General features: G+C 28.5%; 1 protein-coding gene across 4 annotated transcripts in view; it reads left to right on the plus strand.

Moving 5' to 3' along the window:
- The first annotated feature begins 928 nt into the window (after positions 1 to 928).
- Positions 929 to 26,373, plus strand: part of LOC107454859 (cytotoxic granule associated RNA binding protein TIA1-like) — a 975,013-nt gene continuing 949,568 nt past the window's right edge. For 2 of the 4 annotated variants that reach the window (XM_016072550.3, XM_071188070.1), the window contains exon 1: positions 931 to 1,187. In XM_016072550.3, coding sequence (XP_015928036.1) covers positions 1,119 to 1,187 — 69 coding nt within the window. In that variant the 5' untranslated portion in view covers positions 931 to 1,118. Of the gene's footprint in view, positions 1,188 to 26,373 lie in introns of all 4 variants that reach the window. The other 2 variants (XM_016073996.3, XM_071188069.1) reach the window with 2 other exon arrangements.

Consider the following 26,373-nt stretch of genomic DNA (forward strand, 5'->3'; position numbering starts at 1 on the left):
ATTTATAAACAAATCCATAGATTATGAGTGAGAGTTCAAAAAAATTTGCTCGACTATAGTTTACAAGAAGTTAGCTAGAAAAACGAAGTTTTCGACGTTATAAGAACTATTTAAATAAATATTTCTAATTAAATGAACAAATATATTACTCTTCAAAATATAATGGCAAATTCTAACATATAACTTCACATTTAAGCTTTTTAAGTCTATGTTTTATTGAGTAATTGAAAAAGTACCCTGAAAAATCGATGTTAAAAAAGGAATAAGTTATGATTTGATTTCCAAATTCCAAAACAAAGCCTATTTAAGTGGAAAAATTAATTAGAAAGATAGGTAAATGAATTTAATGAATCATTTATAATAGTTTTCCAGTTAATAAAAATTTAGTGAAGAATAAATATTTACTAAGAAAGAAAGGATCTTCTAGTAGTAAAATGCTTAGTTGATGTGAAATATTAATATCATGCTCTTTACTTATAATTGTTTTGCCCAATTTCGATATTTTGTATACATCCATTTCTTTGAAATTATTTCTTCAATGTTATTAAATGAAAGTTATTTTAATTGAAATGCCCTTTATAATCGCACTTAAAAAAATTTAATTTATAATTCACATTAGCTAACTAACAATATTATATTTTCACAAGTCTCAGTAAATTTTCTTATCGAATTTAAATTAGAGTCACCTCCATTTCCTTTTGTTTAACTGATGCACACGCTATGTTATTAAATGTATTAATAATAATTTGATGATAAATTTATTAACATTTACTTAGCGAAATGAAAATAGTTTCAGCTTTAAAATAATTTAAGATAAAACAAATCAAGGTATATTTTTGTTTTAAAGAAACATTTCTACTAGAGCAACGAAATCTCTCCACCAGGTGTAAGAACTCTCAAAGAAGCCGCTGCTTCTCCTACGTTTTCATCTCCTCTTCATTCGCACAGTAGTGTTTTCACTGTGCGGTTCTTTAGCTAGTGTATGTCTTTCAACACCAGAAACGAGCCTCCAAAAATAACAACATTCATTTTTTTATTACCTAATAAAATACTTTCGGAAAACTTAATTTACCGCTGATCTGGATAATCGAAATAAATTGAGTTCGGCGAAGGATCGCATGATTCACAACGAAATGCAGTTTTCAACCACGTTGTCTTCTGCTTGGTCAAATCCCATGCTGTTGTGGGTAAGGGATTTTTCTTTTTGTTTAGTCTCCGCGTGGTTATCGCACTATTTCTATCCATATGAAGCGAAAAATTAAATTACATTAATTAGTCTTAAAAAACGTGCGGTTATCGCACTATTTCTATCCATACCAAATAGTCTTAAAAACATTAAATGACAATAATTAGTCTGAAAAACATTAAATCGCGTGATTATCGCACTATTTCTATCCATATCAAGCAGTCTTAAAAGCATTAAATAGCATTAATTAGTCCTAAAAACGTGTGGTTGTCGCACTATTTTTATCCATATCAAGCAGTCTTAAAAACATTTAATGACAATAATTTGTCTTAAAAACATTAATTCGTGTGGTTATCGCCTATTTCTATCTATATCAAGCAGTCTTAAAAACATTAAATCGTGTGGTTATCGCACTATTTCTATTCATATCAAGCAATCTTAAAAACATTAAATGACATTAATTAGTCTTGAAAACATTAATTCGTGTGGTTATCGCCCTATTTCTATCCATATAAAGCAGTCTTAAGGCATTAAATGACGTTAATTAGTCTTAAAAACATTAGTTCGTGTTGTTATCGCACTTTTTCTATCCATGTCAAGCAATCTTAGAAACATTAAATGACATTAATTAGTCTTAAAAACATTAATTTGTGTGGTTATCGCATTATTTCTATCGGTATCAATCAGTCTTAAAAACATTAAATGACAAAGAAAACTTATTTAGTAAATAGAAAACGTATTCATGATTATGGTGAAGAATACGCGTTTAAGGGTATATCTTTCATAATGTAATTTACCTCTTTATTCATTTGGGCACTAAATGTCAGAAATTTATCTTTAAACCTTCACGAATAAAATGAAAATTATAAATGTTATGCGATATTTAAGGAAAAGAAGGGAAATAATTTTTTTTTCTTTCATTTTGCACACCTGTACTTTATGCAGATATGTCAACTACTCCGGATTCTATGAAATATTTTAAAAATATGGTTGTGAACTTTGAATTCAACGTATATCATATAAGAAGCATAGTTTTTTGAATAATTGGGATAAATCTAGATCGCATGCTAAATAATAAAAGGAAGCTTTTAACGTCTTCTGGTTAAATGACTATTCATTTTATTGTAATATTTCCTAAAGGTTATAATATGAATCAGCTTTTAAAACACTAAATTTAGAAAAAAATTTGCTTAAAAATAATAAATGATTATTCACCGATAAACACAAACACCTAAACACAATTATGAGTGACATTTTAAAAAAAAATAATGCAGGAGTTAATCTTGAATATTTATTGTATTTTAGTTGTAAATGACAGGAAAATACTTTTAAACCATTTCAAAAAGGAATAAATAATAAAAAATAGCTTGAACAAAATATCATAAGATTCGTAATCAGTCTTCATTTTGTGGCCTTGTGTTACATTGTTTATACGTCCTTAATTTAAATTTTATTTGAGATTTTTACTTTTGCTGTTTTGTGTTACTTAATTCAGCACAAAGATTCTTTCAGGATTCATATAATAAAAATGATTTGAATTAAAATAGTCACCAACCTCTTTAAGCACATTTTTATAATGGATCAAGTACTGGATCACTAGTATTGCGGTCATGTTTTAAATAAAACAAGTTCTTCATTCACAATTACAGATCGAATGTTAGGCAATTGATTTGTTATGCGTCGGAACTGGATACCGAAAACTCAATTAAATACATGTACCCAATTAAATTCGAAGTACATTTGTATTACTATAAATTTTAAGCAACAGTGTAGGGTATGCGGACGATGGCACTTTGCCTTGTTCAGATTTAGTGTAGAGTATACCGAACAAAAGTATATCGAGCAGTGGTACCTTAAAAACTCATTTTAGGATATACCAGGTAAATGCATACCGCACAAAGGCACTTAACATTAAAATCAGTGTAGGGTATACTTGCAAATATATACCGGGCAGTGGCACAAAGAGAACAAAACAAAAACTGAACTATTAAAAAATCTAAATGTCTATTACATAGGGAGATCTCATCTTGAGAAAATAGCAAATTATTATTTTACAATGCTAAACATGTCTTGTTATATCTATGCTGCAAGTTTTATAAAAAATATAGCGAAAAAATCCGACCAAACTATTATTTAACGACGTTATATAGGCACAAAATCATATAATAATAAACACATTGAAGTTGGTCTTTTACAAACCGTGTGCCCCATTTCTTTTATTTGAAATACCTTAATTATATAAATATTTAATTCTCGTTTTAGCAAATGAACAACAATAAAAAATTAACTAGAAAGTGATATTAAATCTTTTTCTACTCCTTAACAAACATTCCCCATTCAACAAATATACTTCTTAACACAAATAAACCCCTTCGAATTAAAAGTAGTCTTACATTAAGACGTACTGCGTATCACTTCAATATTAAGGGAAATAATTTTTATTCATCTGCTCTGACTAAATAGACTGGAAAAAAACCTTAAAAAAATATCAGTGTAGTAAATTTTCAAGCAAATTTGTAACTGGCAATCGAACTCAAAATAAAGAAGGTTTTTCCGTTGCTTCAAACTCCACTATTAAATTCTATCACTTTTACTTGCAGAATTCAGACCCCAAATTTTTAGTTTGCAGAAGACAAATAAGTAAGTCAAATTTTGAACAAGAAGTCTGTTATAAAATTTCTGGATACATTCTGCATAAATAAATTATTTCTGACGCGAGTAAACTTATAATAACGTAGCTGAGAGTTTTGAGTTGATATTGAATAAAGTGCTGATTACAAATGCTACAAAAATTTTCCGTTTTCTGATCTATTTTTAGAGTTTCATTGCGTCTAAATTACAAAAAAAAATTGTTCGTTTTAATTGAGGATTAGCTAATTTTATCTATATTTTAATGTGCTAATTATAAATGAAATAAAAACTATTTTTGTATGCTTTATTTTCATGGATTCGTTGAAGCTTTATGAGGTGCAGGATTTTTAAGATTTGTACAGTCAGCCTAAAGTTCTAAAATTATATTTGCAAACAAAATTATTTTCAATTTTTGCGAGTAAAGGAGCACAAATATCATGTTTAAAGGAGAGGAGAGCAAAGAGGGGGGAGGAGAGGGTAAATAAAAACTGCACATCATACATTTTGAATAAAATTAAAACATTTAAATTAGCTGATCTTATACTTTTATAATATTTATTTCTAAATTTCTTCCCAATTTCTATCAATATAAGTACACATATATTCATCACTATTTTTACGCTCACCGATATCACAGTTAAAGTTTTAAAATAAAATTTCAGGTATTTTATTTTCTTATTACGATTCAATATCTTGTTTTTGAACTATGAGGATAAGCTTATGTAATATAGTGTGACAAAGGGGGAAACGGTAAAATCGTGGTAAAATCATAAATGCTTGGCGAGAAGAAGGTAAAAAATATTGAAGAAAAGTGCGACACCATTTATGCTCACACCAAATATACAAATACCAAACCTAGCAATTATACCCGTATTAAATATAATAGAAATCAGTTATCAGACAGCATTATTTTGTAGAACTTTTCATTTTGTCTCTATGGACATCTCTAAAAGTATAAATTTTCCCTACTTGTACTAAGCGTAACAACTTAAAAAATTTCAGCATTCCGGCATGAGAAATTCAGCCAAAAAATTCCGACCGAAAACAAATTTTTCTCTATAAATCAAGTTCTTAGAAATTAATATGAAAGGAGAACTTGGAGTCAAAACTATTTACAGACAGTAAAGTAAAATACTTGAATTTATAATCCTTATTGACTATAGTTCAGATATATCTGATTACTGTTGTTTCAATATTAATATGTAACAAATATGCATTTAAAATAATTTTAGAAGGAAAATTACATAATTAACATATATATTACGGTAAAAAATTAAAATAAATATTTTAAAACATTAAAACTTTTGTAAAAATTTAGAAAATATTAAATTAAAATGTTTAACGAACACATATTGCAGCTAAATAATCGTGTGAATCGTGAAGTTATTTTCAAGGATTTCTTTAAAACAATTTCACTGAAATAGCTTAAAATTTAAAATATCAGGTAAATCCGTTATAATCAAAATAGTCATGATTATTCTTCTCTAAACTATGCTCAAGAGATTTTCCTCGAAATTTGCTTTTTAGAGTTGTTTTTTTCTGGGTAATTAGATCTCTAGTTTTGAAAAGGAGAATTTTTAATAAATGCCCTAAAGAAAAGCAAATAGCTTAATTGTTGGTGTTTATCACGAGAATTCTCATTACCAAAATTAAATCATTTTTGCAAAATTCATGTTATTTAAATAATTTTTCTGCTCGATTTAGTAATGGATTTTCGGAAATTCAGGTTTTTAAAATCATAGATCGAATTACCCACACGTTTATATAAATAAAGTAAATTTAACTGAAGAAATGACGTGCTCTTAAGAATGAGAAAAAAATTAAATGTCATTCATTTGGTAATTTTAAGAATATAACGCCTTTTACGAAATACAGTGTGTCCCGATAAATTAAAGCAACATTGATTCTGTACTTTAACAGGGCATAAAAAACCCAATGGGAACAAAATATTCATTGATTTTCTTCGTGCCTAAATTGGATTACTCTCTGTCGATTCTGGAAGCAAAGTGGCTTTATTAGAGCTCTTTAGAATAGCTACAACTTATAATCTGTTTAAAAATTTGTATCGGAATTATTGTTTATTTATTAAGTTTATAGGAGTTGGAGGATGATTTAATTACTTTTTCACCTAATATATTCCTTAATTATAACAGGGGGATGCTTCAAGTGTTAAATTGAAGTGTAAAAATAGTAAATACTAAACTCTGATAGATCAATCAAAGGTGTCGGTTCTATGCACCTTTTATGAGGGCAGTGAGATTTATTTATTTATTCTCCTAAATATGTAGATTTGTGTGTAAGAACCGCTTATAAATCCTATATTTTGAGGAACAGATAACTCAATTTAAGACAGCACAGGGATATATCCAGCTTTATGGTAGGAAGATTTAATCTCCTCAGAGTATTTAGATGATACTGTTTGGACAGGGAGGGTCCTATGATTTATTGTGAGTCAAATCATAAAACACCATTGGCTTGGCTTAGTGTTATTGTTCTTCAGCTAAACTTTTGGTTTCGTGCAGGTAATAGGTTCAAATCTCGTCATAAGCCGGGATATACCTCTGTGCGGTCTTTCTAATATTTTTGACATTTCTTCTATTTGACATACTTACAACCCCTTGTTTGTATTGAGCACACGAGCCAGTATATGTATGCAAAACAAATGTATCATAAATAAGCAAAAACATTACATTAATATGAAGATTTGTATGATAATTACAAAATACAATTTATAAGACCAATACAAAATACATTTTACAAGTTGAAATAAAGGTATATTTATTTAGAGAAAGTACGCCTTTGTGTCTGATTTTGTAGCTTAAAATATCGTCTGCACTGTTTAATTAGCATATTTGAGATACCCTCTCTAACTATTAAGAATGAGTCCTAGAACGTGAAGATCCGATCATTAGATCAAAAGTTATTCAGAGTGGTTTGTTTTTAGCGTACTGTACACGAAAGTAAATTTCAATAAATATCATAACAAAACAATTTCCATTTAATAATTCCGTTTACTACAGCTTGTTAATAAATAACACGACTTTGAACTTTTAAATTGCCAAACAAATTAAGGTGCTAAACTGAAGCAATGTTAAACTGAGAAACATTTTGGAGGTATACAGATAGTATAATTTGAGTGACATAGCACTATTCCGCTATGTTTATGTTTCAGCTATTTTGCTCTACTCTTATCTCTTGTTTTTTGGCAGATGAGAACTGTTAATTATTCTCGTGGAATTTTGGGACCCAAAATATGCCTTGAGATTTCTATGGGGTTGAGGTAAGGATTTCGACTTAGTTGTGACGAATCATCAACTTTTTCCTTTTAAACTATTCGATTTAAATGTATGGTAAGAAGTATTATCTTGCTAATATATCCAGTTAGGCCCACCTTATAAGGATCTAGATCTAAATGGAATCCGGTAAGCGTCTTTCTAAAACAGACAACAAATTAAAGCATTTAAGACCATCGCATTTTGCCAATTGAAAGTAGCAGCAAGCTCTTCCTCTGAAAACATTTATTTCAACTAATAAAATTGAATTAATCAACCGAGACTTTTTAAATTTATTTTTTCAAATGTGGGTAATAGACGATTGAAATATTTCAAAAGGGAAAAAAATTTATCTGAATGAATCGATCATCACGTTTATCGAGATCTGGTTGTGTTTTTGAAGGTATATGTTTTATTCAGAAATAGACTTATTTCATATTTTACAATAAATATTTAACTTGGTAATTACTTTGCTTTTATAGCTTGAATTAAAACCCAGGGTGTTCAAACATTGTGTTTACGGGTTGTAGTTACAAAAATTGAAACTTCTTTCATTAAAACTTACAAAAAAAAACAGGAACTGATTTCAGCATTGTCTAATATTTTGAATTTTTATAACAAGACTACGAACATGAGTTCATATTTGAAAAAAAAATTATATTTTTTTTCCAAAACTTACAGAAGATTAACAAAAAACTATCTCGCAGAGAATAAGCATGAAATCTCACAGAAAGACTGAAAACACAAAGAGTTTTTGACTAAGAAGGCACGTTATATAAATCAGAAATTAGTGCAATGTATTCATTTCGAAATATTATGGAGATTTTATTCACTAAAATGTAAATAATTCCTAAATCTTGAAATTAAAATTAGCAAACTCTTTTTTATAATACATCGATAGTGAACTGTTATCCGCATGATGATTTTGAATTACCCGCCGAAGATATAAATAACTAGCAAAATATAAAATATCTAATTCCGATTCTAGAAATTTTTCTGCATTATTGTAAAACCACAAATAAAATGCTCAAATGCTTCCTTTTTAACAAAAGTATTATTAGAGCTTAATTATCCTCTATCTAGAATATTTCAAATAGGAAAATAATGCTCTTTTAAAAGCAGCCCAAACCATTCGCGAAATCTTTGTTTGAAATATATTGAAGTTTCTTTTGTTATGCAAATATGGGTATTAATTACTGGAATCATTGACAGTTTTCTTTTTGTTTCTCTCATTGCTCTTTGGTTAAAATAAACTACTACAATAAGTAAAATCATTGAATTTTTGTTTTGACTAATTTTTTCTTATGTAAACATTGAAGGTATATTTTTTCCTGGCATATTAAGTTAAAGTGAAATATACATTTAGATGCATTTTAAGTATTTTCTTTTTATTCAAAACTCTATTGAAACACTGAAGTAAAGTATGTTAGGTACGGATTTTGGTAAATGCTGAAAAATTCGCTTATTTTATCATAATACCTAAGGACATGGCATAAAATCAATTATTTAGTTACATTTAATTTTCAATTCTGTATTTTTACTAAATGTGAGGTAATTAGATCTATAAGTTCGAAAACCAGAATTTTAGATAAGCCCCTACCATATGAATGGAAAAATTAATAAATGAAAGGTTTAATTACCGAATACTTTACTTTCATTTGTGGTGTGAAACATGATAAATTTGATTACATGATATCATGAATTTCTATGCTATTTGAAGAGCTAAACATGGGCAATCATTTCAAAGCTTTAATTTGCACCCAGAATTCTTATTTATACTTCTTTCTAAGTGATTCCTTAATTCTTAGCCCTCGAAGGTGCCTCTCTGGTACCTTAAATTACCTACCAACTTTAATATATATATATATACAAGTAAAATATAACAGAAAAATCTTTTTTTTCTATTACATTGGCGTATTATAAACCTTAGAAGAGAAAGGAAAAAATTACTCTCACTGAAAAAAAAATGAGCGAGTCTCTGGTTTAAGAGCGACGTAATTGTGTAAAAAAAAAATTTTAAATTTCTATTTTGTAGTGTATTTCTTAAAATTTACCAGATGATATATCAAGCAGCTTGGTAATAAAACAATATTTCTTAGGTTATTTTAGAACGAAGTCACTTTCAAAGAGCAATGATAAAAAGACTACCGTACTATTTAGTGCTTTCTATGAACCAGAAAGTATGGTGAACGTTTTCCTATTATGGCAATTTATTGACAATACATTTATCTCAATGTTATTCTAAATGACTTTGTAAAGTAATGTGTATAGTTAAAATTCAAATACAGTATCTATTTAAAAAAAGAAAACTTATTTATATGTTCCCACTTCAAATTCAATATTAGGTGGCAGGTTCTTTCCTTTTTCATCATGATAAGCATGGAATGCCTTATCTGCGTCTCACAAACTCTGAAAGATTAAAATAACTTTCATATATATGGTTTTGCGGATTCAAAAAAATTATATTATTCTATTGCTAAAGTATAAACTCAGTGGAAAGAAAGAACTCAGTTCTCTAAAAAAAAAAAAGAATTACTATTTAAACGTATTTTGAAAGCATGAGAAATTTTATAAAGAAGTGCCACAGTTAGGCTTGCAAGTGGAACCGAAATTCACAGAAAATTCGGGAGAAAATTTCAAGGAACAAAAATACAAAAAAACTATGCACTAAAATAAATATAGATTTGGGTGGATCAAAAAAAAATCAAAGTTTCAATTTTCAAAACGGAAAAGATTCCTTATGCAATTCAAACCAAATTGATATAATTTTTTTTAAAAATTAATTAATATTTTCGGGGCTCACATCACAAATAAAATTTATAAAAATTGAAAAATTTGAGCTTCTTTCTTAAATTTTAATACTATTTAAGATCGAATAATCGAAATAGTTTTATGGTTAGAAAAAGTGAAATAAGTTAAATACCATAGTTGTTTCAATACATATCAATCGTGTTGCTCATGAAAAATGTGAAATATCCGAATTTTTAAATTTTTTTTGCCAATTTTTTTTATCCATTTTTTTAAAATTATCGTTGCATGAATGATTTCTTGATGTTGTTTTCAAGAGAAATTTAAATTATTTATTGAAACAAATATTTTATAAAGATGACAAGAGGAAAAATATGCTTGTAAAACAAAGCATTTATCCCTATAGTGTCAGAATTGTTCAACTAATCATAATTCCTATGAATTCTTACAATTGGAATAAATTATTCCAGTAGAAGCTGGACGAGTTTAGAAATAGAGATGTTTTACTTTTGAGGTTTCGAGTTTCTCACATTTCTTGTACTCAGGAAGCTTTTTAATGAATAATTTTTGGAATTAACAAATGATATCAATGATCAATGCATTGAATAAATATTATCATCTTAAATATCAATATTATTTTAGAATGTTTCCAGTATAAATGGGGGAGGATACAGTAGGAAATCACCAGAAGATTTCTTAAGTTAAATCGACTATATCAAAATTTATTTTAATTGCTACGTATATGGTATCTAATAAATTATCCTTCGTAGGTGGATTGTCTCGCTTTTAAATTTCTCGAACCCCCATACTTTTAGAATGCATACGTGTAATCATAATAATACATTTTCCACGTGATTAAAAAAATGCTTTTTTTTTAATTGCAAGATTCTCAATTTGAAGTACACTCATATCTATGAATTAAGTAAAATTCCAGATCCGGCAAATCAAATGTGTTCAGAAACAAAGCAAACGGGGGACACATTCAGAAAGACCATTTATTAAGCAAAAGAACAAAAAAAGATGGTGTATATATGGTACCATTCATAAAAACTACGATTTTTGCTTCCCGGAGCAATTATAGGGAATATCTCTTATACAAAAACTTAAGATTACATGGTCGGTATGATGGTTTATACACTGTATGTCTCCCACGCGTTATATTATAATCAGTACAATGATTAGACATACTGCGTATTAGATTATCAAGCTGAGCTACTCCACTCAGCAAGCAATTATCTCTTAAGTTTTGGGACACGTGTAGCAAGTGGTTGAAGGATTACAATTCATTTGACTAAGCTTTTCTCACTCATGCTATATTGGATTCAAGTCAGGTGAGAATGATGGTTATTCCATACTACTGATATCCTCAGATAGAAGATATTCATTGACGTCATCCAAGAACACAAATTCAGCACCCATGGCACCCTAAACAAGCATACATGTTGGTTCAGAATGATGCTCCAGTAAATATGGCCATTCATGATTCCAATATGAACATTCAGATCTTTTCTGGAGCCCAGTAGAATTCCATTCCTAACGAGCAATCCTGCACCATTCGCTCAATGATGTTGTCTTGGTGGTAAAGAGTACGTGGCGTTCTCCATATGAAAGTTCGACGTGAATCAGACTGGATTTGAACCTGTCGGAAAACATCCAACTGTATCGATGTCCACATTGCTATTTCCTGCTAATCACTTATAGCAATGCGTTGCCGTGAGCGGAACACATCTGCTGAACCAGCGACCAATATTTCCCATACGTTTGTAGCCCTAAAACTGCCGGAGCAGTTGAGTTCTTCTTCTTTTGGTAATGACTGCCAAATCGGTCTTCATTCGGCGTTGAAACTGGACAATCTGTAGTGTAACGTCTACTGATATTTCTATCATTGAAGAATCATTTCCAAAGCCTAAAATGGACACTTCTCAGATGATTCAGTCAGTGTACGCTCACATTCCAAGCGGCTTTTAATTCTAATATGTAAAAAATCATTTACATTAGTCCTCTGTGTCATAACTATTATTGTTATGGAACTTACAGAATGCTTGTGAATATTTTTACTTTTTTGCCACCATTTCCTCACATACTCCTCTCTTACATATCCCGGATGCCCCCTGACGGGGGTGGCAGGGGGTTAAGCTTTGATACACTCTCTTACACTCTGGTCATTATGAAGTACCGTGTTTCATTATTCTACAGGTGAAATTTTTGCTTTAGAGTTCGATATCCTCGTGATTCTGAATTATTTTTTATTTATGATCATGAAGTTGACAAATGCACTAATATTTGTAATTTTTGAAAATTATGTAAAATTTGCTATGTTGAAGCGTGCATGCATGCTTTCAAGATCTATTTTTATTTTCAAATCCTTATTCTAACATTAATTACAATTTTATACCTTTAATTATTGACCGTCGTTAGTTGTTTAGTAAGAGACAAATGTGTCAAAGATTATTAAGTGGAATCGATTGAAGTTTTCTATTCCTAAGAATCATTTTATAACTATTATTTCTCAAGCACATAAAATGAAGAAACTTTTAATTTAAATATGTCTAGCGTTTGTCAAAATGAATTTGCCTTTATCATTGTGGAAGTTTTTGATTTTAGAATTGGATTTATAATACATAACAATTAGTTAAACTATTCCGTAGTTCGACAGTTTATGGCTCGAAGCTTTGTCGTAAATTTTTTTTATTTATCCTGTCCCAGCTTCTTGCGTTAAACTAACAAACGCGTCATTTGCTTCAATAGACAATCTTAATATCTTTTACAGTGGGTAATGAAATATGCGTGGGTAGGTAGTTTGCTTTGAAGAAAATCTCATGAGTCATGCAAAACCTGGCATGTGTCATGCAAAAACCTGTCGCATAGTTATATTCTTTGTCTCATTAAACTTTTATTGTCTCTTGAATCACTTTGTTAACAGAAACTGCTTTCCTGACAAGGAGAGCAAAAAAGTATCACATTCATAAATTATTATAAATTATTTTGCTGAATTAACAAGAGTAAAACAGGTTTGCCATGTGGAAAAGTTTCGAAGATATTAGAAAAAGTTGAAGGAATTATTAGGATTTAATTATTTGTAAGTTACAAAAAAGGAAAATAAAGAAAATATGATTGAAAGAAAAAAGCATTTTAAAGTTAAAGGAAATATATTTTGATGCTTCAAATGTCGAGCTGGACTAAACGCATAACTAATAAGTTCACCCAGGAGCTACCTAATATGGCGGCTGATTAGCTGCGACGGTAAATTACGAGAAATATTACTCCTGTTTTTTTAAGCACAATGAAAAAGTGTTATGCTCTTAATAAATTATGATATTTGAACATATTTTTCTCTTTTTTAAACCGTAAATTAAGCATGAAAAACTATATCATGTCAATTGTTGAGTTTTAAGGAGTATTAAAAAGTTTAAGAAAAATGTTCTATTTTTTCAGATTTTATAAATTTTCAATGCCAGGCATGACCAAAAGATATTAACTGATTTTTTTATATCAATTTTCATCTCTTTTATATGCGGCGTTTTTTCCACACTATAAAATAAAGGTTTTTGTTTTTTAACGCAACCTAACGAATGTTGCCTGAATCGTACGGCTTCTTATATTTTAATTTTTATCAGTCACAAATCATTGATATTTACTTTTGAAATATTTAAATAAAGAAATACAGTTATTCAACTATTTAAATTGTTTTTTGGTAATAACATCTGTGCAAAAAATATTAAAAGTCAGTCATTTTTATAAGGACTTCAAGTTGAGCGATTTGGGAAACCAATTACCTATTTCGTCCCACCCTTTATTCATGAAATTATTAAGAAAGTCTCTAAAATATGCGAAACTTTTTTGTGCCATTAAATAATGTCTATTTCATACTTTGACTAATATTTCGTAATGTTCAATGCTGTTTTCTAATTCATATCTTTAATTTAGGACTTGCTCCTCAATACTAAATTTTAACATTTAATATTTTGTTTTATAATTAGTTGAAAATGTTAAAGAGTGATAAAAAGTATGATGGACGAAAAAGAAAGGTGATAGAATTGAAGAATCATAAAATAGAGAACAAAATTACTCTATAGGAGACGTTTAACTAATATGTATAAAAATCATGTTTATAGGGACAGACAATATTTTTGCATTATGTGAAAATAATTTTTGTAGGACTTCAGCCTGTACATAAAGGCTAACATCGTCAAAAATATTGATTATTTATGATAAAGTCGACAATGTGGATGTAAAGATAATTGTTCAGCATCATAATAAGTTACTTAATATCGAAAATTTTGAGCTGTTACAAATATATTAACTTCGTTAAAAGCCTTTAAAATGTTAATGGAGCACGATGCTAAGCATTACAAAATTAAAGAGAGTAATTTTTATAACTGCTGCTTGTTAAGATTACATCTTTTTGGGAACCAATCTTCTTCGTTATAAATTTAAAAAATCAAGAATTTAATTTCCTGGATTACTTCAACTTAGAAAGTACTTGGACAAAATGATATTTGAAATCTCATTACTATTTACTTGACTAACTAGAAATCTCATTATTTTTACTTTCCTTAAAATAAGGAAGCAAAATCTCATCTTAATTTGAAATTTCGTTGCATTTATTGAAATAGTTTTGTTTCGTTTAGTTTGATTCTCGTAAAGATTGAGGTTATCTGCAGCTAAGAAGGCAGTTTAATTAAATATTGAAGCCACGGAAATCCTTTCACACAGAGTTATTGCTGAATTGTTGTAGTTTTACTAAAAGCCTTACTCCACTATGTAAGAGATTTGGAATTGGGAGAAAGTTAGTCCAGAAATAGTTCACAACCACTTCTCGTCAGTTTAGGTGCAGTACAGTCTTAAAAACATAAATCTTAACATTACGATTTACGACTGCACGCGAGGTACAATTTAAGCAACTAATAAACATTTTATTAAAAGTAACTTTTTCCAAGCCTCAAACAATACTTCGTTACAGGAAAACAAGTAGAACAAATTTTTACAGAATAAATTTTTTTAGTATTTATATGACGTATTTAATAATCTGTTCTACTATATCTTTACAATTGTCAAACATTAACTTATATACTTGTAAAAACGATTAACTTTAACATAAATAATACAAGTAGACTTCTTCTTGAAAGTTTTTTTCTGCCCAGATGAAAAAACCTTCCTAATTTATTAGACAGAGCATTTTCTATTTTATATTTCATTAGAAATCCTTAGTGCTACGATTTGGAAGTGGTAGCATTCAAGCAACTGTCCTTTACATGATACAAATAATAGAATAACAGCAAGTAAACTAGCTTAATTTTTTTACTTCATGCATCATTTTTTGTTTAATTAAGAACCGTTTACATGAAATTATGGTTTTCAAAATTGCAGTTTTTATTAGCACACATTTAGTAAACAATACAAAACTGAAGTAATTAGTAGAAAATACAAAGTTGTCCAAGAGTTAATAATTTATTTCTTATCAATACCAAATAAATAAAAAACCTTTAAATCGCAAATAAATATTCTTATTTTCTTTCTTGTTTGTATTTTGTTCTTTTCATAGTCATATCTAAGAAGTACAATTCTATTCATTTCGAATTAAATTGGTTTGTAAGAAAAAAAGAGTATATGTTTTCATTTTTTTTTTTTAGAATTTGAAAACTTATTTATTGCTGATGACGAAGAGTCAAAACATCATTTAAAAGCAACACATAATGAGGCATTTCAATAACACAAAAGAAAGTATCAGACAAAAGCTGCGCATTATTCTTAGTTGAACTTCCATTTTTAAGAATTCGGTGCATACATTTTGATCTTAATGAACCCAATTTAAAAGTTGACAAAAGGTAGTCAAGCATTTGTTTCTTTTTTTGTGAGCAAATACTCAAACTTATTGCTATTCTGTTTGGCATGATTGCTAAATTGATATAAAAAAAACATTTTTAATAAAAATGATAACACGTGGAACTTAACAAGTATTATTGATAAGAATTAGTTTTAATAAACCGCAAAAATATATGTATTTAAAGAATGATGTTTGATGTTTCATTTGTCTTAACCTTCTATTCTTAATTAAAATATTGTCCTTTAATTTAAAATAACATTGTGTTTTCTTTTCAACAACTTCAGTTCGTAAGAGATGAGGATTTTTGAAAAGAAGATGTGATTAAGAAAAGAAAGAAACATAATTTTAATAAAAATATACCCTTTGAATACAAAACTTTGTGTAACTACTGCCTTGTTTGTTATTTGAGAAAAAAATTTCTCGTACAAGCATTATTTTTTAGAATATTTAAAATGAAGTTTAAAATTTTAAAGAAATTGATTTTAATGAAGAGAAAAGAAAATCTACCTAAATGTGAAAAAAGTAATTCGTATGTAAATTGAAGGCAAAAAATCGCAAATAAATTGGAATCTAACAAATTTCAATCAATAAAGAAACTGTTTCGAAATATAGTCTTTTTTTCCTCAACCTTTAATAAAGATTTTAAAAATACTTAGTAAGAGTGGTTTCTTTGGATCTTATAGATTTTCTAAATTGGAACTAAGGCAACGGCGTAAACGCGAAATTTTGCAAATTTTTTGCCAAATGCTTCAATTTTTTTTCTAAAATTTTTCTTATTTACTTTAAGTTTTTCGTGGTTTTTGTCTATATGCAAAGCAAATGCGGGTTAGTTCCATCGAAAAAATATTCTACAGAGGCCAGTTTGTCCAAACGCTTGATTCAAGAGTTCCCTTGTCTTCTGGGTAGGGTTCGAAATTACAAGGGTACGGAGTTGAGCATTGATAGTCGTATGTTTAGAATTGGGTTGGTTGTTCAATGCCGGTAATAAATTAAAATGAAATTAAGCTAACTATTCATACGCTTTATGTATAATTGCTTGAAAGAAAAAGAAATCAATTCACCCCTTACAAGGTCATTTGTTTTAGTAATAATGCTTTAAAATATTTTGTGTGATTGAGCTTTGATTTATAAAACAAAAGTCATTCAGCCTATTACCTAAAATTAGTTTAATTTCGAAAACCATGTTTTTTAAAGGTGGGTTAATTTTTCGAGAATTGGCCAAAATTTTGAACCTCTGTCCAGATGAATAACCAGATTTATAATTTCAAATCAAATGGATGAGAAATGATCAACTGAATGAATTCATTTGAGAAAATAGTTTTCCTCTCATCTTGATGCTAAAATTTACTGTAACTCCCATTTATCTATATAAAATGCTTCCTTTTTTAAAAAATTTTCTTCATTTTCTTAAGTCATTAGCAAATAGGAAGCATCAATCGTTTCCCATCGACATTTAAAAACTCGAAAAACAGGATTAATTAAATGAAAAGTAAACTCTTTTTGGTCTCATAAAGGGTTAAAGGTAGATGGGCTTTTCTTATATGGAAGGGTTTCAAAGTTTAGTTCCTGTTGAAGAATCATATTATTTCCTGATGAACTGACATTTGTCAAATTCTACACAACTTGATTGTTATTTCACAACCGATTCTCATTTAAGATGAATCAATTTAATTTCCTCCTAATAAACGACAGCTCATAGTTTTTCAAGTTGTGACAGCTTCAAGTTTACGCAATATTTATGAGATGATTGATTATGCTTCATAGAGGTACAAATCAATATTTTCATTGATAACACAAATTGTTCAAAATTTTAAAATGCTATTAAAGAGCGATTTTATAAGCCTTAGATTATTTTAATTTTTAATTTTTAAGTAAATAAATAAAATAGCTAAATAAATCACCATTTGTATATATTTCCCCCCCCCCAGGGAATCCAACTTTTAATAAAATTGAGATAAAAAAAATCTGGAGTAGGAACGCAACGCCAATGATAAATTCTGAAACAAATGTGTCAAATCATATCTGTGTTTAAATTTCTTAATAGACTCGAAAAACTGGTAAAATGAATATCTGATTTCAATTTGTTTATTTATAAACAGTTCAATTATTATTCTTTAACTTAAAAAACTTAGAAACTAGAAATTCTAAACATACAAGAATTTTTTTAAAGATACCAGATAACATCTCCGATTTAAAGAATGAGAAGAAGAACCATAACTGTAGAAAAAAAATTGAAAAAAAACTCTTTGGATCAACAGCACGAAAAAAAGTGAGGATCTTAAAAGACAAAATGGAATTTTCATGTACTAATCTTAATGTTAAAATGCTAACTCTCTTAATCGTGCGAGGATCGAACCTTAAATATGTTGATTAACTAGAACTAATGATATTTTTAGATATGAAACCAGAGACAAAAGAAAGCATTTCTCAGATACAAAACATGAATGCCTCAAAAAATATACTTCCCCTTTGTCAGATTTGGTTTTTTGCTACTCAAAATATGGGGAGATTCTGCAGTATCTATCTGGAAAATAGAATCCCAATAGCTTTGGAAAGAAAGAAATCGAATGCTCCGACCCATTAACGTAAATTATCATTTTTTCACACTTTTTGTTACGTATCATGAATTTTTCAGAGAATCGAAAATCTTTTGCACATAATCATAAAATTCGTTTATCCAAGAGTTATCCCTATAAAATATTAAATATTTATTACTTATGAATTAATATTTTTATTTACATTAAATATTATATTTATATTATTAAATTTATATTAAATATTTTTTACTTATGAAATAGTTAATATATCTAGAGAAACAATTTTAAATGCAAGGAATACTAATTTTGAAATTACTTTAAAGCGTGCAATTATAAAGAACAAGATGTGAAATTTCAATGAAATCGATTGAATGATTCTCAAAACACCACATTTTAAATATTCAACTTTTTTGAAATTAAATATCTCAGAAGCTATTCGATAGCATACATTCAGATATTGTACATAATAATTAATAATTAGGGGAGAGTCGGGTAGCCCCGCCCACATAAGGAGTATTGCTTATATACTTGAATAATATTGAGTAATAATCAATATTTTTGAATGTTTCTATTGTTTTATCATCTAATTAAATAATGCAAAAAAAATAAACCGAAAAAAGAATAGTTTAACTTAAAAAAATATAATTTTAAAAAAACATGTTTTTCAGCTCTTTTCAAAATGCATCGGGTAGCCCAGCCCAGTTACAAAAATTATGTTTTTTGACTGTTTTTTCAGGTATAAATGAAAGTGACCAATGTGTTGACAATAAATAAAACCCATTTATCATTTTTATCACAAAATGATTTTATTTATTACATATTTATATACATTTCGTCAATTCTATCATTTAATGACAACAATATTTGCTATTAAAAATGCATATAACGTTCAAATTTGAAGCAATAAGATAATAATCTTTGCAACCGTACATTTATAGACGAAATAAAATTAGGCGGTGATACCCGACATTCATGTGAGCGGGGCTAATCGATATCCAATTTTTTTGTAAATTTGTATTTACTCGAATAATTCTTGACCTATAAACTTCTTTCTTTGTGCAAATTAAACTTAAGACTACATATTTTAATGCTGTATGTATAGAAAAAGTTATTTTTTTTAGTATTAAAATGAAGTTTAATCGAAACATTCAACCAATTTTTCTTAATTTCATGACTACTGAATTCAACATATTTTCAAAACTATTTTTTACCATGTTACCAGCTGCATAAATACTTGAAACTTTGAAAATAATATTTTTTTAATATAACAGTTAATGTCCGATGGATTGACTTGAAAAAATATTCTATACATATGAAATTGACAGTGGGCGGAGGTACCCGCTGGGCGGGGGTACCCGACACTCCCCAACGCACTTTAAAATGAATGAAAAATTTCAATACTAGGCAATTATTTTATCATATCACAATGGATATTTATTTTTTTAATTGAAATGTAAAATTAAGTGAACGTGAAATCATCCTTAAAATATTTTATGATTGCTGTCATTTCTTACAGCTTATGACTAAAATGCCGATTCTCGTCCTTATAAATATGATAATGATAAGAGAAATTCAGAAAGAAATGCATGTAATTATAAAAGGTGTCAATATAAAAGCTAGAAATACGAATTACTATTGATTCCATTTTTATGTTCCATATTTATCTCTCTTTCCTTACAAAAATTTAAGTTAATGTGTTTTGAAACTTCAGTGTTTTAAAATCTTAATTTTCATAAAATCTTGATTTTTAAGAAAATATTTTAATCTTAAAATCTTAAAAGCAGTGTTTCATTAGGTAGAATAACATTAATGTCCATGCGAAAATTATTACTTTTTCAATCAGACTTCTGCTACTATTTTGTAATTATAATCTGTTTTTATAATTAATTCCATTTAAAAGAATTCCAATCTTTCAAAAAATATTGAAGATTTGTTAAATATATATATATATATATATGCTATCATATATATACATAATACATATATATNCTTTAATTGAGAAATGTAAAGAAATAAAACTCGAAATAACGCGAAACTTAAATTAAAAAAATGTTTCGAGTCACTTTATTCAAATCGTTGTTATTTACGTTGCAAATATATTAAGCTAATGGCTGATTTTAACGATTTTCTAAAGAAAGCAAGTTTTAAATAAATTCTTAAGCATTTGTTTCAATTAAGTTTACGATGAAATTTATATATATATATATATATATATATATAAATTTCATCGTAAACTTAATTGAAACAAATGCTTAAGAATTTATTTAAAACTTGCTTTCTTTAGAAAATCGTTAAAATCAGCCATTAGCTTAATATATTTGCAACGTAAATAACAACGATTTGAATAAAGTGACTCGAAACATTTTTTTAATTTAAGTTTCGCGTTATTTCGAGTTTTATTTCTTTACATTTCTCAATTAAAGGAGCATTTTTGTTGGGGATTTTTTTTTCTCTTACCATCAGTTGAAGAGTAAAAAGGTAGAGTCGGTAATTATCTTATGCATGTTGTGCATTTCTAAAGTTTGTTTCGATCTTTTTATCTGAAACAGCTGGGAAAAACACCAAAAAACTTTTCTAACAATTATCTTGGGAGCATTTAAGTGCGTAGTTACTGTTATAAGGACTCTTTTCATATAATTAGATGCTGTGTTTCATCCAAGGCCTTAAAAATGACGAAATTCTCAAAAATATTTGGTGAATTAAGCTATGCTCAATGATAAAATACGGTTTTAATGCGAAATTAGTTTTGCGCGTCATTGAATGAGCTTGAAGTTTTGTTTGCTGGAATTTTCGACTTTGAAACAATGAAACTTAAAAAGATTTTATGTTTGAAATATCAAAATGAATGTTGTGATGAAGCGTGAAATAAGCTATTTCCTTTTCGTTTTAAAATGATGCATTTGATAGTTTTAAAAATAAATGTTTATATACTCAAAATGTATTGGAAAAGAAGGCATTTTTGAGAAATCCATTTTCTTTCAGAATTTATGCAGCGTAAATTAAAAAGTACAATTAAAATACCCATAAGTTTCTTGAAATCATTTATCTCAAATTGAAAGATTTCTGAAAAAATGAAAGAGAAATTTTAAAGCTGACAAAACTTAAAAATATTTTGCTCATAGGTGACGTAGAATACAGTACACAAATAAATAAATAAAGTAAGAATAGGATAAAGACATGACCTGGAATAACTTTTGTTCTAATGTTCGAATTTTCCCGAACTAAGTATCAATCTTAATAGTTCCTAAGGATGACTTCAAATATGCAAATTAATTAGTGCTAGCTATTAGTTAAGTTACGAAATCAAACGCAAAAACTTACTTGCTCTGAATAAAGATATATTGGTTTTATATATTTGGATTTCTGACTCTTTAAAATGGGAGTATCCGCAGTCTGGAAATTGTGGTCCTAATAGTTCAAACAGGAGAGCGGATAAAATTTTGGCCTCCTTAATGTTCTTTTTGCATTTTTGGTCATATCTCTAAAACTAAGTCAAGAAAGTCGTTTACCCAAAGAAAAATTTATGCAAAAAATAATTTTTAATAATTATTTATTATTTTTCTAATATTTAATTTAATAATGGATGGAAAAGTTTTAAATTATGAGCTTTAGTTTTTTAATGTTATATTAATCTACGTGTTGCTCTCTTGTAAAAAAAGAAGCATTTTCAAACAGTTTTGTGTAGGACAGATGTGTTAACTAGTTTGAAATAATTATCCTTGCTACTATTTACTTTTGTACAAGTTTACGGCCATGGTCATTCCAGTTTGGTGAGTCTTGACAACGGGTGCCTATTTTCGAGAGCTCGAAACGCCTCAACCTTTATTTCCTACATATTTTTCTTTCTCCAACGAAGTTTTTATTATCAATTATATTGTGTAATTTTATGTTTGTGGAAGTAAATATCTATATCTTACTAGTTTAAAAGAGTTCGTGTGGTAATACGTAAGAGAACTGTGGCATCAATATTATATTTATGTTGTTAAAGATAACTTTAAAACAAAAATTTTGAACCAGATATTTGAGGTTAATGAAATTGAATATTCCAGTAAACGTAAACGTAATAAAATTCCTTTTTATTTTCGTAGTATTTCTGCCATCATTTCAGTATCTTAAGGACTTTGTGAACTCTGTATAAAAGGAGAGTATCGTTTCAGATATGTGTAGTGATATACATATGAAACAAGTTTGTAAGTTAAGAATAAAACAAAGGAATCTTAGCGATATTTGGCGATAAATGTAGCTAATCGTAATTGAATAGCATGTTGTAAGGCACTTTATAATGCATTTGCGAAAATAAGTTTCAGAATGTGAAAAAGCATCAGGATGCTACTTAAAAATCATCTTTAACTAAATAAACCCATTTAACTTTTTACATTTGGTAGAATGAGGCGATTTTTCAAGCAATTAATCATAAAATATCCAACATACCATTACTAAACATACATATTTCAATGTTTTTGAAATGCCACTTAACATTCACAATTTTTTTCACTTATAGAAAAAATAATGTTGTAAGCTATTAAAAACATTGTGAATATGCATTAGATTTATAATCTTTTTTAGCCCCTCTTTCTTTCTGCCACCTTTTTTTGTCTCACTAAACTTCCTTGCCCAGAAGACTCCATTGAAGCTGTAAAAATGATTAGCCCAACAATTTTATATATGATTATAATAAGTCATGTAAATTTGTTTTATGTATGAAATTCTCATATAAATGACGCAAAAACAACATATTTAACAAAAATAATATCAGATAAGAGGTTCGTGTTGTCCAAATTCTAAAATATTTGAAAATCGTGAATAATTTATTAATGGATTCAAATTTAATATTTAAAGCAGATTAAAATGGAAACAATCTTTTCTATTTGGTCAGAATATGCCCAAAAAATCTATGTTGCCGAGAAACTTCGAGCTATTTTTCTATTAACTATTTATAAATAAACCGTTACGAGCTATCACAAAATGTGAATGAAAAATATTCAGTTTTTTTTTCTTTCTTTTTTCTTATTTCAACATGGAAAAAAATAAGTATTGTCCTCTTGAATTAGTTTATGGTTATTTTCGCCATTTGCGAAAAGTGATACAGATTGGTCGTCTTTCGGGACCAAATAAATATAGCTTTCTAACCCCCCCAATTTTTGATTCAATTTTTTCCTACCTCTATTTTGGGGGTCAGGAAGTCAAAAAAATTATATGTTTGTTCAGAAAAAGTATTTTATGTTTAATTTCGCAACTTAGTTAATAGTTAACAAAAATTTAATAGCATATTTGAAGTCACTTCCTGGAACTATTAAGGTTGACCTTTAGTACGTGAAAACCTAAAGATTATTCGGGTTGATATATATATATATATATACCGAAGAGCCATTACATTATGACCACCCTCCATCTGTAACAATGAACTCGCCCAGGTTTTCATGGTTTCTCACCCAGGAACAATGTTTTCATGGGGCACATTAGGACCCATAATCCTCATAGAACAATGCCTGACGTCTGTAAGCTACTTGAACATAGTTGCAGACCAGGGTCCCCCATTCATGGCAACAGTTTTTCCTGCGGGGGATGGTGTTTACCAACAGGATAATGAACCATGTCATAAGGGTCGAATCGTCATGGATTGGTTCGAGGAACATTCCAGTGAATTTAAAGTCATGTCTTGGCCCCCAAATTCACCTGACCTTAATCCAATAAGGCATTTGTGGTTCTACTTGGAAAACCAAATTCGTGCTGCCACGCTACCCCCTCGCAATGTGAGAGAATTGCAGGCAATGTGAGGTGAGCGCTTGGTACCAGATACCTCAGACTTCCTATCAGCACCATGTGGAATCAATACCATGGCGGGTGCTAGCAGTTTTGAGGACTAAAGGTGGTCCTACATGTTATTAGCAGGGTGGTCATNATATATATATATATATATATTCATTTATTTGTTTTTTGCTCACTCTACAGTTGAACAAGGCTTGAGTGACTTTTTAAAGATTTTTTAAAATTATTTTTTAAATTGAAAAACCATAAATTAAACCATGCATTAAAAATACATTTCTTTAAGTCTCAAACCAGAGCATTTTTTAAATAAATAAAATTACAAATCTCTTAAAAACTGTGAAATTTCTTCACTGTCACCCCATGGGGGATCCATACGCATGTCTTCATATGGGTTCTGATTTTATTCCTTTTCTATTTCTGATTGTTCAAAGGTGCTTCATCGTATACAGATTAGTTCTATGAGGAACAGATATAAAAAAATAATGTAAATAAATAAGTGAATTTTTCAGTTAACTATTCATAAAAGATTTAAATAAATGTAAACTTATTTTAGTAGTATACTTACAAGTCTCCTTTTAAGAATTTAGTTTAAAGAGTTAAAAACATTCTTTACCTTGATCAGACTGTAACAGTTACGAAAATAGCTGAATTATATTTAACCACTTCAGGAAATATATTTTCCTCGAATCTCAATGATTTTAAGGCTTCGAAGGGAAGCTATTTTCAGCGCTGCTAATAATAACTACTGAAAATATAAAAAATATCAATGATGACAATTTGTGTTCAATGAATGTGGGTAACTAGTTTTTCCTTTGAGTTATACATTTGTTGACATTTTTCATCAATATTATTTGCAATCACAAACATAGAATGTACAAATTTGGTTATTCATAAGCACAGAAATTCAAGCTCATGGTAGTTTTTTTGCAGCTAGTATAATTTTGAAAATCATGAGCGTCTCCTCACCCCTAAAAGGTGATTTTAAAAATTCAAATAATTGAAGTTATAAGCAAAATGATATTTTTTTTATTCTTTAAACGCAATTCGAAAAATGAAAATTGTCCAATAAAGGGTTCACTTAATACTTTAAAAGAACGATTTCGTGCCTTTTCCTATATCTAAACAATATAAATGTCAAGTATAAAATTTAAAGTGCTCAAAGATACCTTTCTCAACAATAAGGAGTATATTTTAACAATTCTAGAAAGATATTTTTAAGGACCATATGATCCACATGATACATCAATACCTGTTAAAGTGGCTATCTCTGCTTGATTTTATGTGTCCACCTCCTAAAGTTGATGATGAGAAGGACACCGAAGTTATATTTCTCTGATTTTTACTATAGATAGGACAAATATTGCACTATATATGTGCTTTATTGCTCCAACGAAATCGAAAAATATATGACCTACGCGTTGAAAAAAAAGCTGAAGACTTCACTCACGAAAAATATTTGACCCCTAAATAAGATAAACATAAAAATGTTACATACTTTCTGCTGTTACGAAAATCAATGCCTTATCTAAATTCATAAGCAAGTTAAACTGCTTCTTGTGAAACTGGAACTTCCGCAATTATATTAAAAAATATCGGAAATACTTAAACTGTACATATATACACGATAAATTCTAGTAAAAATTATAGAGGGTCCATTAACAACTCAGCAGCAGCAAATGCGCCACATTCTTTTTTTGGAGTTGCAAGGTGTTTTGTTCTTGTTACATTACGAACAGCAAAAACTCTAGGCTATTTTAAAATTGGCTGAACCCTGCATTAGTTATTGAAAAAATGAACACATTATACGTCCTAAAAGTCTAATTTAAATATGAACACAAAAATGATTCATCCATGCTCGTTCCACATCCAAATACATTCCGGAGCTCTACGCATCTACAACACCACCAGAAACAAGATGGTGTGTCATAAATAAATGCCGCACAGCGGTAGAAACTCGAAAAAAGCCAGCCAAAACTCGAAAAATTAAGTCGCTTATAAGTAATAATCATGAATGTTTATTAGTCAAAAAAAGTAGGACGAATAATATAACACAGTTTATTAACACAATATTCTAATTATTATTGGATTATATATACTAAGTGGTTCATAATTTCATCGTTTCGATGTAATTTTTGAAAAGGAGATCTCCATTGTTGCCTTCACTAATTATAAAAAAAACCAAAGAATAATTTAAGCAGAAGTACAGAATAAAAATAGCAGACCGAAAATGCAGCTATTGATTTCACAGTTAAAAACGTTAAAACAGTAGGTTCAATAATTTGCAAACATTTTAGATGTAATAACGCTTGAAAAATTAAATATGATTTTTTATTATTTTCATTGAAAATAAAAATAGAAACGTAAATATAATCCATTTCTTTTTTTAGAATTTTTCAATTTTAA

This window comes from Parasteatoda tepidariorum, chromosome X2 (assembly GCF_043381705.1).
Source record: "Parasteatoda tepidariorum isolate YZ-2023 chromosome X2, CAS_Ptep_4.0, whole genome shotgun sequence".
Taxonomy (NCBI): Eukaryota; Metazoa; Arthropoda; class Arachnida; order Araneae; family Theridiidae; genus Parasteatoda; species Parasteatoda tepidariorum.